The 16,111-nt window shown below is 33.6% G+C and overlaps 1 protein-coding gene across 2 annotated transcripts in view; it reads left to right on the forward strand.

The window, feature by feature from the left end:
• Positions 1-14,223: 14,223 nt before the first annotated feature.
• The window catches only part of sens-2 (zinc finger transcription factor senseless-2), a 65,928-nt gene continuing 64,040 nt past the window's right edge, over positions 14,224-16,111 (forward strand). For both annotated transcript variants that reach the window (XM_073080204.1, XM_073080205.1), the window contains exon 1: positions 14,224-14,486. In XM_073080204.1, coding sequence (XP_072936305.1) covers positions 14,351-14,486 — 136 coding nt within the window. In that variant the 5' untranslated portion in view covers positions 14,224-14,350. The remainder of the gene's footprint in view (positions 14,487-16,111) is intronic.

Below are 16,111 nucleotides of genomic sequence, written 5' to 3' on the forward strand. Positions count from 1 at the left end.
ATTCCCTTCCAGCAGTAACAATATTTCTGCCAAATAACAACAGCAGGAAATAACAACGTTTTACGTTGATAGCACGTTACGTTTAAAGAGTATGGATAGGGAAATACTAAACATAGTTGAAATAAGTATTCTAAACATAGTTAAGAATAAGTTGGAAAACTTATTCCACAGAGATAACAACACATCTATGACCGATCTCTAGTAGGATTTTAATCCTATATGGGCTTGATTACAGTTGTTCATGAACGGTAGTGTCCACGAACAAAGATGTAGACTGCAAGCTCGTTTCTCAGTTCTATTTTATAAAAAAAAACACAGAGAATCCTGTACAGATATGATTGTAGAATGTGATATTTATTTAACAAACTCACATTCAATGTTAACCCGTTGAATGCGCAGAGCATATGGTGCGACACGGAACGCCCCCAGCCTCCAGGAGGCATTACCATAAAAACAATCGCGACGTGATGCGCTGCGACATTAACGATTTATTAATTACGAGCTGCAACGCATCCTGTCATAGATTAACACGCAGAGGTGCCTTTGCGGGACGTTGATAAGAAAACGATGTAGTTTGTAGGCACTCTGCCAAAAGAAGGCAAACTAACAAAAGCAGAGAAAGAAACGCTTTAATCACATTGTAATTATCATTCAATATCATACAACGGATTAGTGATAATTAATAATTGTATTATTGATAAATTATTTTGGATATCATGCGTAAATTGCAATATGAATTGATAAATTCTCGATAATAGCTTGCTCTTTGCGATAGCAAACTGCATGTAGTATGGGTTACAAGTGGAGGAGCATGCCACGTGACACCAAATATTTTCTTATTCCCATCGTGAACCTCTACCAATTATATCTATATCTAGCTTATCTCGGAAGCACGTATAGAATATGATGTTCATGTCCAGTCTTAAGGCATATTAAAATCTTGTTTAAAAGTCACAACTAACTACTTCAGTCATATTCACTTTTTTTTCGCGGTTGGAGAATGTGGCAAATCAGTGATAATGGATGGCTTAGCACCAACTGGATTATGTTTATTTATTTATTCAGATACAGCAGTGACCATCATATACAGTACAATTTTATCTATTATCTTAGTGAGTAACTGTTCTTACTATTACAGATAATATCGTGTGTTAATTCTCATGAAGAACCTAAGCACCATCATAGGGTATGTAGGCAGGTAGATAAGTCACTCTCTGTATCTGTACTTAATCTATGTCAACAGTTGCGTGTGCGCACATGCGGGTCCCACCAGCTATCTACGGATCGCCTGTCGACGGACAATTGGTAAAAACGGCCCCTCACTAAATTTACACCAAATTGCTAAAACGGTCTGATTCCAACTTAAAGATTTTATTCGAAGATTGCTGTAATGCGGGTAGTTCGATTTTTTACGGTTATTGTTTTCCGTTTTTTGATTAATGTTTAGGATGATGGTGGAAATGATTCCGTAGTTGGATGTTGCTGGTTTGTACGTTAGTGCCTGATTAATGATGATGTATTCTTCATAATAAATGTTTAGTATGTATAAACAAGTACTTTACTTAACTTTAAAGTTTAAGTAATTCAAAACAGTCATATAATAAGTAATTACTTTCTATCCTAATTAATGAAGTGCCTTCACGATAAAGTCTATCGTCCGTTTAATTTTAGCTAAAAATAAATTTATTCCAAGAAAGATTTTTAATGAAACTTTTTATTTATTATATACAATCTTAGTAACAGGTTAATTCTGACTCAGACTTCTGGCAGACGTCTCTAAAATTTATAAATTTAGGATATTGTAGTAATTTTTAAAATATGTTAAATAAGTAGGTATGTAGTGCTAATGTTAAATATTGTATAATAATAATGTGGGTTGAATATCATCCCTTGTCTGTAAGCATGTTATTATTATTACATTTGCAAACCCCATTTTATTATAGTATAGGTAAAAACTGAATACCATAGTTATTTTGTAGTTAGTTTCGAGTTTTATGAAGGTAAGTAAGACTGATTTCAAAAAGCCACACGACTACTCTTAACAAAACAAACCAATACAAAATAATTCTATAACCATCAATAAAGAGTGATAGCATCTCCGTTCAACCCTAGCCACATGGACCGTACAAATTAGAGGCAAAAAATTGAATAACCCTCTGACTGCCGATATCAATGACGTTTAACCCTAAACGTAATCGGGTATCGAAACTACCTCGGGGACACTGGGCCGGGTGAACCCGTAAAATTGCCGAGTATTTTTTCGCAGTAAAACCGACCCCGGTTTAAAGGGGTCCATTTTAAACCATCGCGCCCCCGGCGAAGATCTGTGATGTTTGGTGACAGTAGAAACAAGTTGAATACGGATAATATGCAATTGGAGTTCGCAATGTGTTTCTAGAATAACAATGTTTATGGACCAATAAATTAAATACGTTCGGATACTTAAAATATAAGTACCTAGACGCAAATTAATTAAAACTTTACATATGTGGTAGCCCCACAGCGGATTGGAAGAGGAAGGTGTGATAGGTAAATCTATCCAAGGTTTGCTAAGAAGATTTAAGCAGATTGTGAAATGTCGTTCTTTGTTAATAAAACAATAGAAAGATTAATTATTAATAATTAATTATTTTACAGTCTGTTTCGTATGGTTTAAACACCTCTCATACAGTCATCGATGAGATATAACGATACTGCTATCCAAGCCAAACAACGGAGACCGACGGGTCCTAACAGCACGCGCATCAGGGAACGCGCATAAAATTCTGCTACGAATCTTATCAACATTACTACAAAAGCAGAGGCACGCGTGCCTCATATGTCTTCAATAAAAATATTCCAAAATATACAAACTACTCACACCACAAACTCCAATTGTTGGACCCAAACCGTGTGACTAACACATGGAATTTCCACACACACATTTAAAATCTATTCCGTGAGCATTTAAACTCAACACCACAAAAGGTGGGCAAATCCTCAAAGCACACGTTAACCCTTGCGACGCGGCATATTTTCCGCCCGACGGCCCCGTGTCGCCTAAACGACCCCGTAATTGATAAGTAAAGGAAAAGAAGAGTGCCGCCTTATACATATTTATGAGGTCCCGAATTGCTACGGGACCCTGCGAACGGCAGCACTTGCGCCCATCGCCGTCTCATTATGTTTTTAGGGGTCCTTTGTTGCTTTGATGTTGCGAAATCGGTTGCGATTGTCGTTAGTTTGGAGTTTAAAAACGATTACAATATTTTGTCCTACGTAAATGTTGTTCTTTGGTATTAGAGAAATTTGTATAGGCGTCTACAAAAATCACTAAAATCTACAGCATTATTGTAAGTTTCATTATCTACTCTACATATGTAATGCACCTATGATATTATAATAGATACTGTTGCAAGAAATGAAATTCAAATATTTATCAATAGGATCTATGGATAAACAGTAAAAAGCTCAAAAAGCTTAAACTTTTGTAGAACTAGCAACTTCTTTAGTGATTAAACGGCCAAGAGCGACGTTGGACATCCATAATGACTAAATTTAATTAATAGTGTCAATGCCATTTTACTGTAATATTTTTTCGAACTTAAGTACTTATATTACTTAAAACCAACCATTTTATTAAAAAATTCAAAAACAAAGTCACAACATACAACAACGTAGGACTTTACGTAGAGTTCACGTTCACCGCGTAGTCTCAAAAAGCACGATAAAACGAAACTTTATAGGCACGCGGAGACAACGCGCCGTTTCGTACCGCTTAACGACAATAATCCGTTGTTTAGCGTTTTGTAAATTCCCTTTTGTCATAATCCGGGAAATTCATGACAAAGAAAAGTGTTCATGAAAGGAAAAATGAAGATACCGTTTAAAACTAAGATCTATTTACAAATTTTGATTTTTTTTCTAAGCTTATTATCATTTCATACATGCTATTGAAATCTGTTTACAATTAGATTGGATTTATTTTAATTATTACCTTGTTCGAAGCTGTAAGTATATCTTTATATTACACGATGCTTTAAAAAGGAAATTATTTCCAAAGTGTCTATATTGCTACATTTAGTTTACTACACCGCCTTAAAAGGCATTTCACGCAAATATACTTAATAGTGAAGCGTTCAAATTAAAATTCTTTATTCGCTAGAACACAGTGTGTTCTACCTGTATGAGGTTTGCAAAATTCAACAAAATTGTTATAAATTAAAATTTGTTACTAATTAAATTATGTTACCTGAATGGCATTAGTTGATTTACAATAATAATTACATAATCATCAAGTCGGTAATAAGATTAAATAATTATATGTCAAGAACAAAAAAAATACCAAATAGTTAAACTTAATAAAAAATTGCGTTAAGTTGCACTGACTCATGCCGCAAAAGGTTTAGTAAAAAACTTGAAGGCTAAAATAATTTATTTTCAATCCATCTTAATCTCTCCATTTCTTAAGCTTCCACATATTATGAAACTTACACGTATAATCTTGCCCTTAGTTTTTAAACCTAATAAATACCGACATTAATTTAAATAAAAATAGTTTTGTACTGAATAATTTATACCAATAACACAAATTTTAATGATATCCTAACTCAGTGTTTAGTTAGCTTTTATAATCCATGACAAAGCCAGCGGAAGTCAATCATTGGGCAGCATTGCGACCATCTGTGCTCGTCTCACACGCGAATTAATATGATTTCACTCGTGGAGCAAATGTTTACACTTGTGTTCATACAAGGACATACGTATTATTATATTTAATGGGTAGTTACGAAATGGTATTATATTTTTAACATAAATGAAATAAGATCCATCCACGGAACAATATTTTGTGTTGCGTAGATCTATCTATTATTCTTAACAAGTCTTATAACAACTTACATATTTATGTAAGATATATAAATGACCCCTAGAAAGGACCATTTGCAACAATAGTTGTGATTTAATAAACCAATAAAGGCCACGCATGGAAGCGCGCCACATGTATAACAGAATCCATAAAGAACTGTTCATCTTGATCAACTTGTTCAAACTGATCATGGACTCGTCGCCATTTCTGAGGACCATAATGGTCTCATATTATATAAGTCAGCTGGCAGTCAGATTCATTCACAAAAACGCTAAAAATAGTTGCGGCGGTGCTACTTCCCCGTCAAAATATAGTTCAACCACTTTTCAGGTGCCCTTACTATTTTACTTTATAAAGAAGCAAATGTGTTTTGTGACACTCAGTCTTAGAAGGAAGTAAAGTCCATCTATTTACGCCTTAACAGTCGTTGCTAAAGTTAAGTAGATACTCGGTTTAACTCAATATGAATATGTAACAACAAATCATCGCCTGTCGGATGCCACATGTCGCCGGAAACAATCGTGGTGCCATCTGTGTACATCACATGCGAATTTGTACGATTTTCTTGTTTTCAGCTATTGCATGTGGAGTTTTTGTGGCAGAACTTTGGGCGTGGTTATGGCGTGATATCACATATTAAAACCTAGTATGAAACTTATGAGTATAAATATAAACATGACCGCGACTAAAAATGCGAAGTTTTTTTTTATAATGTAATAGAAGCAGACGAGCATGCATTCGATCTGATGGTAAGCGCTACTGCCGCCATGGACTCCTGTAACCAACCCCAGATAGGATTACATTCCTACCTGACGTCGGCCACAGATATGCCGATACTCCTGAGGACTAAGCTAGAACGTCTTGGAAAAGGATGTCTTAAGTTAAGATTAAAACTACTTCGCAACAATCCGCTACAAATATGTATGATGGTATATATTTTAAACCATGCAGTATGTACCACCCTCCCTCCCTCAAAGGATGCATGCAGATGCAAAAATTAAAAATATACACCACCATACATACCACCACCAACACGTGTTTCGCTCCAAAACGGAGCATCATCAGGGTAAGTTGACTCTACGACGGTTAATCGCTAAGTCCTAAGGATGTCTTCCTTACTACACTGAAACTTAAGCTATAAATTTTTCTTATTTTCAGTTTATACTCGTACCTATGGGGTGTTCCAATCGGGACTTAGGGAGTGGGTATTGCCTATAGCGTGCGAGTATGGATGTAGATAAACATTTTAAATTACTAAACTACTAATAGCTGTACTTACAATGGTGGATTACACTACTACCGCGACCCAAATCATAAATCTGAATTCATTTTTAAGCGTTTACCCGAAACCCGGCACAACTTCCGTACCCGGAACTACCGTAGAAAACCCTATGGTTTCTTACAGTAGTTCTATATTGACAATTCTAAAAGGTTAAGTAGATTTTACAACATTTTTTTTTCAAAAATAAAAAGCTACATACTTATATCTAACACTCTTTACCCTCAAAATATATTGGTTCTTTACGTAAAAATTAAAAAATAACTGCTGAATATCAAAGCCACAACGCCCATTCATGTACACATACATTCATACACAAATACATACATACATAAAACACACACAACGTTCCCACTCATTAACAAACATGTGTCGGCACAGACGAATCAGTTACGTAAGTAATAATGCGAATTTATGAATTAACTCTGCCCACACGTGGTAAATGTTGAGTTATGGCTGCAATTTCAGATGTCTTAAGTCTATTTTTTGTAACTTCGTAAGTAAAATTGCAGTCATCTTAAATGGCGGGTCCGGTTCTCTGGTTCCGCAGTTATAATTTTGGGTGATTCCTCATATGTGCCTGCTTGGGCTGCCTACAAGATAAACTCAATATAATATAAAAAGTTTTTAAAAGATGTTGGGGTGTTTTCAGAAAAGTTTTCACGTCACACCCAGTTAGAGGAGGTGTATAAAAAATAATGGCTCTGTCATCTTTGGATGTCCATCATATTGGTTTAAGAAAAACGCCTCTAAACCAAAAAAAATATGCATAGGTTAGGTTAGTCATCCAAAACAAATATGTATGCAAAATTTCGGCTCAATTGGTTGCGGTTAACTAGTTTAAAATTGAGTTACGCGATTTAACTGTCACATACGAACGCACTAGCAAGGCAAATATAAAATAAAAGCTTGTTAAAAGGGTTTAATCGGACACATACTGATAGTATAGGTACTCACAGGATACCGTGGATGCATCTAACACATGAAAAGACCAATTTCCATAATAGAAATCTAACGTTATAAACGTTGCTTGTTTTATAATACTAAAGTAGCAGACGAGCTTGTAGTCCTCCTAATTGTAAGTGGCTACTGTCGCCCATGCACATCTGTAAATAAACTCAAGATCGGAATTGATATTCTTACCTGAGGTCGATCACAAATGCGCTGCTGCCCCTGAGGACTAAGCTGGAACGCCTCGGAAAAATATGTCTTCCTTGCAATAACCTTCAAATCGCAACATTATTTATGCCGCGACATAACATTTTACACTGTTGTTATTAGGCAGAAATAAGTGTGGTGGTGGTGCTGCCGGAGTCGAACCACTTGAAACTTTCACATGAGGCGATCATCTTGTCCTCAGGGGTAGAATATGCATCTGTAATTGATTGCAGGGTTTATCCGTGGAACATAGTGCTACTTGCAATCAATTATTATTCTAATGATGTACAAAGAGAATAAATATACATAACTAAATATACATAATAAAATTCTTCTAGGCATAGTCTATGAGAACAAAAACCGTTATTTATAAATAAGGATTTATCAATGAATACTACAAAATAAAACTCAAAAGTTTCTTAATCCAATGGCTCAGTATTTTACCCACGCGATACCATAAATTCTAGTCTAGCGCATTAAAAGTCTAGTAATTAAGCGTTCTAGATAGCACTTAGCGGGATCATCGACCGCGCCATGTGACAGCTTGCAGACTTCCTGTCATCTTATGGGGTTTTATTAATATTTGCATGTGGTTTGTGATAGGAGAATATGGAGAATAGGAGAATCCGGGCTTGTTTTATACGTTACATTCATGAAGCTGAAGTTTTGTCTGGTTATTACAGAATCATTCTAAAACGAATGGGATTTTACTAATATAAATGTATTAGAGAATCATTCTCAATCTAGTGGAATTCTTATAATATGGAGGTAGCAAACGTGCATACAGTTTGCTTTTTTATAATATAGTAGTAGTAGACGAGCATGCAGTCCAACTGACGGTAAGTGGCTACTGCCGCCCATGGACATTAGTAATCAACCCCGACCTCATGTAGGAATATCTAATCCTATCGATTGGATATTCCTACATGAGGTCGGCCACAGATGCGTCTACTGTCTACGGTGTCGAACCACGAAAGGTTCAAAAGCTTAAGATTTTGATGAAACATTTTGTGCTTTATTGCTTGTGTTTAGACTTAAAAACCGGTATATATTTCATCTTACTACGAGGACTCTTTTTGACAATATTAGCACTATCATAGCAGTGCCTATGCATGAAGTATTGCATAATTCATCAATTTACGCCCGAAATAAATCAATCTTTTCAATATTTGCCAACCAAAGACCTCATTTGACAATTAGTCATAGATATAAATTTGAGAAATAACATCTCAAATCATTAAGCGTAAAGGGAAGTAATTAAAAATTGTGTCGCAAGATTTGACCCATACACCCCAATAGAGCAACATCATAAAAAGCTTGTAAAAATATATATAAAATAGCCAAAGTTCGTCTGTCCGTTGCCCTGTAATTCGCACCGCGGTCGGACAAGGCGCTAATGTCACATCTAGATGCAAATTGCCGCGCGGTATTTATTCTTACTCTCATTTCCCGCCGTAAATACCGCAAGAGTTGCAACCCTTAGCGCTTTTGTCGCTTAAAGTTCTTTTAGCGGGTAATTTGGTTTGCTCTTTGAGTGAGATAAAATACATGCTACCGAAATGTTGTAGTACGTACATCTACTGAAATTGAAGTTATAATTTTCTGTTTGTATACCTTTTATATATATTCTTGTAAATAACAAAACCATTGGATGGGACACTCACATAATTCTAACTTTCAATGTGTGTAGAACGGACACGTAGAACTTCAAATAGATAAAAACCTAACATTTTTCTAGCAAGGAAACTCTTATCTGATTTTGAGGCGAGTTTAACATTTTTTTATATCATAATAATTATTTTAAATAAATATTTTTTTATTGTTCTCCCGTTTTCTACTTACAAAATGAATTTAAATGTATATTTAACTAATGTATTATTAAACTAAGTTCGTGAACATAAATATTACCCAAATTAAGATTCATAGTACTTTCGTATAATCGTTCAAACTGTATCTACAATTTCGAAGCGCTTTTGGCTTGAAACGCGAAGGGGTTGGAATAAAATTTCGAATTAAAAGTAAACATCGGGCGGTAATTTTGTGAAGCGCCTCCGTAGGCGAACTCCAAATGATTTTTGATACAACTACCTGCTTGTAGTTACGTTTTTAGGATGGATGTAGAGCCACTAAGTCAGCGATTTTCTATATATTATCCTGACAGAAGTATACAACTTATGAAGCAATTGAAATTATTCCTGAGCAGCGGAAGGAATGCGAATTTAAAGGTTCAATCCCTGCCAGGACAAACATTTAATTAGTTTTAGGTACTTATTTAATGAGAAATTACCTCGTGTTTTTATCTATTTTATTTGAGATACATATATCATTAATTCTCGCATTTGTACAGTAGTTGCCAGTTTTTTTTTGTTAGGAATCTGAGATCTAAATATCTTCACTAAAATGGACAATGACAATGGCATCTCTTCTTTATTCCGGTTTCTAGGCCGGAGTAAATACTAATTATTATGTTATTAAGTATTATTAAATAAGAATAAAATACTTTTCCATTATAGTAACATCTTATACAAAAACAAAAGTGTTCAAATGTTAAATAGCGACTTTTACGTGTCTATTTTACTAATTTGAATCCTCGAGTTTCGTGGCCCCATGCTTAATGTTTTGTATTAATTAACTCCGTATAATTAAAGTGGTGTGCCTGGCCCGGGTTACCTTCGTGCGTTTCTCTGAAACGCTGGAATTCTGATGTGCACAGTGTTTTGTGTTACGGTTTTCAAAATTATTTTGTTATAAAACGATGACAGAGTTTTCATATAAGTGTTAACCATGCTGTATTTGGAGGTTAATGTTTACATTTAGTTTGTAATAAAAATAATGAACGTTTTATTTTTATTTTTATAAAATAAGTAAAATATTTGAAATCAAAATAATGCGATATTTAAACTTATTTTATTGATATGTGATATTTATTGAAACCAAATGTAATATAATATTTAAATTAAAAGTAATTTAATTTCTGAATTTTTAAAAATATGTTATTTGTAAGTTTTATATAATAAATTTCATAATACATATTTTTAAAAACATAATCAAGTTTAATACAAAAACCAAAAAGCTCAGCACACTGTCTACACAAAGCCGTAGCTGGAAAACGTCCAGTGTGTAGCGTAAAGCTCAATGAGCTTTTGCATTTATAACAAACGGAATGGCCCCGCTCTTGAAGTCGTTTATGTGTAAACGACCCCTGACTCCAAAATTTAAAGAGCTTCCAAAATGTACGAGGATTGAAGAACCTGATGAGTCTCGGACATAATTTTTTATTGTATCGTCAGAAATAATTAAGCTTTTGAACTGAAAATGTAGTGTTTCATAAAATAATATTTAAGTGGCTTCGTTCCGTTTTATTAATTGTTTATTTAGAGAGAATATTAAGTCAGTAATTTAGATTCTGCTATAATTATGAAAAGGGCGAGAGATATTAGATAATTTTGTTAAGATTAGTTAGTTAGCTAAGATAGGTTAGTTAGTTAGTTAGTAAGATATTTGTTATTTTTTTTGCGGTCAATAGTAAAATTATACGATACATAATAATTTAGTGTTTATCAGAATTGATGTGGACATTTTCCACACTGACAACATAAATAAATTTATAAATCATTGTTGCATGCATTTACGATAAGTTGTTTTGTTTTTTAGTTCCAACTTAGATGTGAAATTACTAATTTGATATTTTCTTTTTTCATTTTTTTATTATATGTTATATTATAACCTAATCTAACTTCGTTGTAAAGCTATAATACGATGAATGTTGTATATACCTGTAATGGCGAATGACACTGAACCAAACATATTGTACAATAATATTAATATTAAGGAATGTCTAGTGATAAGTCGATAGTGTATCTAAATAAATAAATAAAATTATTTAATGTTTATACGAGATAGATTATATTTTATTTCACGCTAATCGAAACTAATAAATCGAAAGATGGTTTTGTAGAAATGTTATGGAATTTACCGCACATTTAATAAATATTATAATTATGAATGTCATATTTATGTATACATAGTTTATCTTTTTATATGTGTAAAATATAATAATAATTTATTGGATGTCAGGTTATACCCATTAGAAACTTTTTTTTATTGGAATAACACAATGGCATGATAAAGAATATATTTTTAAAATTCTAAAGGATCACCGTAAATCTATTTTTCTACACAAGTGAAGTTAAAGAGGATATTGTTATTATTAATTAGTTTCGTTACATTCATTTCGTTTTACTTAATTTTGTAATGATGCAGAAATTGCGAAGGAAATGAATAATGATATATTATTAATAGACTTAATTCTTAGCACGACTAAGTAATAACATTTCCTTTCAGTAAGACCTTATGTGATGTCTGTAACAATACAATTGATTCCAACCGCGTCGGTAAACAACATAGAAATCAAGATACCGAAGTGAAAATTACGATTACGGTTCCCATTTCCATACGATCTCAATTCCTGTACCACCTCCAGCACCCACAATCGAGGGGATCATCAGAATAATGGGATTTTCCGAAGAGATTACGCTGGGATTATCTTATGCTCTGAACGTACTAAAAATTTTTCCTCCCCAAAAACAATGCGATACGAATTTCACCTTTAGCTGTAGTAATACAAGGATCATAATTACGTGAATGTGTCCGCCCGAGAATTTCATTTTGTTCCGAATAAAAATATCCTATACGACGGCTTTGCTTTATCATTGCGAAACGGGGGTATAATTAGTTTTCGCAAAGCAAGCCGACCGGCTTATTCTGGAAAATTGTAAAATTATTCCTATTAATTTTTTGTACCTATATAAGTTATATATTATACGTAAGAGCTATTTTATAATTTTTCTGTTTTATTTAACTGCTTTGAGATACATATTGACTGATATACACAATCCTGTCAAAATTACTCAAATGAAATTAAAAGGTAAATAAGTTTATAGCCACTGAAATGTTAAATGACCACTAGGTAACGCCCTTAGATATCTGTCATCAACTCTAAGTACCATGAGTCCTTCCTGAGGTCGATAACAGATATATTGCCATTTTTAAGCACTATCTCTCTCTTTATACCCCACACATATGTGTGTGGTGTTTTTACATCACTGTGGACTATGGAGTATTGCAGATTGGTTACAGGTAATAACGAATAGTAGATAGATTAGAAGTTCTACGTGAAGCTAATATTGATGCGTTACGCTGAGATCTAAGCCTGAACTCTGAACTTCAACTAACAAGACATGAGCATGAGTATGATATGGGTGTTTGACTCTAGGTGCATATTTTTTGGCAGAAACATGTGGCAGAAATAAGTTTGGCTCTATTACGTCACTCAAACTATTCTAATCAACTTTTAAAGTTTTAATTGTTTAAATATGATAGCCCCCGTTGCGGAGCGATCACATTACCAGTCGGACAGAGGGTTCCGGGTTTGATCCCCGGCCAAACATCTAAATGATAACTTTAGATTTCTGATCTCTATCTGGGTATCTATGTGTATCCTTGACGCCTATGACATAGGGAAACATAGTGTGAGACTGTATGTATAGAAAGCGACATTTAAATATAATGTGTTGGTACCAGAATAACACCGTGGCGTGGATTAGCGCATCCAGAGGCCTGCCGGTGAAAAATTGAGGCGTCCATTGTTTTAAATGTCGGTGCGTGACGTGCTACGAATTAAACGTCGACTCGATGGACAATGCTGCTATATTTTGTTTGTATTACGCTAGCTATATATTTTTAACTAAATAATTGGTTAAATTAGTCAAGGAGTGAGCTTAAATAGCAGCTAGTATGATCAACTGTTCATAACGCACTTTAATGGAATAAGCTTTCATAAATAGCTACACCTATATAAGTATAATATAACCTTATAGAATTTATTGTTTTTAAAAACTAGTGCTAGTTCTTATTGCTAAAACTTTCAAGTAAACTTAATACGGATATAAAATCATCTAAATATGAGAGTAGTTTATGTATCGATATAATGAAGGTATTATTTTTATCTTACAGGTAAGTTTAATTTGTCAACACTCTATTATCTTTGAAACTAATCAACTGGTTAGAAATTAAACATTTGGTTCTTTTGAAATTTTTTAGCTGCTGTTTTCTATTAGTGCTTTTGAAATTGTCACACTTTTATCATGGTACCTTCGCATTTTTTGTTCTCTCGATGTCAAAAGAGCAAATTCGTTTGGCACATTAAGTTTTTTTTTTTATATCTTTATATATATCTTTTTATATATAAAGCAATATCTACCTATGAAATCATAATGATGAAATTGGAATTTTAATAATCTCTAGCTTAGTTAGTCTCTAGAAAGTTTGTTTATTCATTCTTGTTATTGAATCATCTGATTGATAGTGTTATATATCAGGTTAAGACTAAAAACCAATTACTTACTTATTAACAGTAGGCTACACCCCTTTACCTGTACTAAAGATATGTTTCACTTATACCTTAGTTCAAAATTAGTTTAATGATATATTTATAGAAGGGTTAAAACAAAATTAACCATGAAATAAGTTTGTTATTATGGTTAATATAATATTAAGGCAAATATGAATCTAATTCAAGATGTTGAAAGTTTTTGTAAGAACATACATTGCATAAAACTTAGGTCCTATCCACTTTATCTAGACATTATAAGTGGAGACAATAACGAAAGCATAACCGCACCTACGGGAACAAATCAACAAGAAAAAAGCGGGAGACAACGTCGTACGAAATTGCTCGCGAATAAATGCATCGCTGGAACAATAAAATCTATCAAGAATCATATTATTGTGTTGCTATACAAAATGATTGTCAAGAGCGACGGTGGCGGGGGCGGGGCCTGTCTCACCACGCCCACCGCGACGCGATAAGGTCGGAATCAGTATGCCGAGCCGAGAGATTTTAGGCTTTAGCTTACAGAGAGCCGGTCTCTACCGAACCGAGTGTGCGATCGCCTTAATACACACGCGCGCCCCGTGCCGGCCGCACGTAGCGTTCGAACATTCCATTTTCAAAGTTCCAGTGACGGTTATGTTTTTGACGTTTCGGTTGTAATTCCAAATTCGAAATGGAAGTCAGTGCGATGCCGCCGATGCCGCTGGACTTTTCGATGGTGAGAAGCGGTGGCAATTCGCCGGGCGGGCTCCGGGACGGCTCGCCACGACCGGTCTCCAACAGCGCTTTCAGAGTCGTCACCCCGAAAGGTAAGTCCTAATATAAATTATTAATAACAACCTTATCTTACTAACCTAAGGAACCTAAACATAATCTGTTTAGCTGAGTGGGTTTCCAATTAGAATCTCTACAAGTCGCTTTTACTTTACTAAACTTTTAAAACTAATTAATAACTGTTAAGTAACTTTACCTATATGTCTTATCTACTAATCTAATGATGTAACTTCCGTTAACATCCACCAAATTGATTAATGATGATGGAGAAAGATCTGAAAGTAAAATATATAACTCTGCTTATTACTAACTTTTGTTTAAGCTTTGAAATTGATATCATAAACTTTTTATTCTTTTGATAAAATCATAATAGCCTTCTTTAGTTATGTAGTTGCTACATTAATATATTTCATATTCAAATTTTTATAATCAGAATGGAATAAGTTAAGTAGCGGCAACGCTGGTTAGAAATACATTCCTCAAGGAATATTGGTAATTTGAAATAATTTTATGCGATTTTATGTTTCACTTGCTTCTAAATAATAGATCATAATGAAATGCGTTTCCATCATTGCGTATTTTTTAATTACGACCCAAAAGAACTTGGTAAGTAAATTGACAGAGGAACAATTGTTTCTTTTTGTGGTACATAACTGTGAGCGCCATCTTGATCCTGAGGACAATGTTCAATGTTTATGTATTAATTAATTTAATTTTCTCTAAATTCATAAAATTATTATCTGTCAAGGTTAAGCATTCGATTCTTATCAATAAATAGGACCTGTCTAATATCTAGATACCTGAAAGTAAAAGACTCCCGGTTGAAAGAATATGAATTACCGCTGTTGCTGTATTCTGAATCACCTACAAAAATGGTTCAAATTCTTGTTTTCGCGGACCAAACTTAGCCAAAGTTTCGCATTAAACTATTTTGTTATGTAAATATTACAACATACATTATTTATGCTAAATTCTGTATAGCGAAAAGCTAAAAAGCTCCCTAATACGATGTAGCTTTTTCTTTTTAAAAGCTTTTTGTTTGTTATTATTCGGACCATAATAAAAAAAGTATTAAGTTCTACGTAATATGATTTTAAAAATTAGACTCTTAAGAAAGATAAAGTAAAATGTGCTCTAATTTGAAAATCTCACGAGATATGGTTATTTATAATCTTTATGTATTAGAGCTGCTATTATACCTTATTATTAAAATGAATATAAATGTAAATTTTAAATACATAGCTAAAAAATTAACAATTAGTGAAACTCATTTTTAGAGTTCATTAAATACGTTTTGAAAACTTTTGAAAGTTTACAGACGGACACTGGGACAGGTGAAAGTAAATAAAAGCCTGCATAGCGAGTTTTCGTTCACTAGTCTAATTGCATTAAAAAAATTAAAAACAAAAATAGGCGGTAGAAATCTTTCTGACTGTATAACGATTTCTTAAAGAAGTAGTAACCCTGAGTATATATTTTGTAATTATTTATTAAATCACACTAAATGAGTATATCATACATATATGAATTAAAAAGAATAATCGATATTACTGATATTGATTAATCATTCTAATTATCAATATTAGTAATATTGATGTGATAACAATGCAATGCGAAACGACTAGGAACGATTTCAGAGATGAGTTACAGGCAATGATGG

The sequence above is a fragment of the Epargyreus clarus genome, unplaced genomic scaffold, assembly GCF_041222505.1.
Source record: "Epargyreus clarus isolate Ecla_fem2 unplaced genomic scaffold, WU_Ecla_fem_2.2 ptg000015l, whole genome shotgun sequence".
In the NCBI taxonomy this organism is placed as follows: Eukaryota; Metazoa; Arthropoda; class Insecta; order Lepidoptera; family Hesperiidae; genus Epargyreus; species Epargyreus clarus.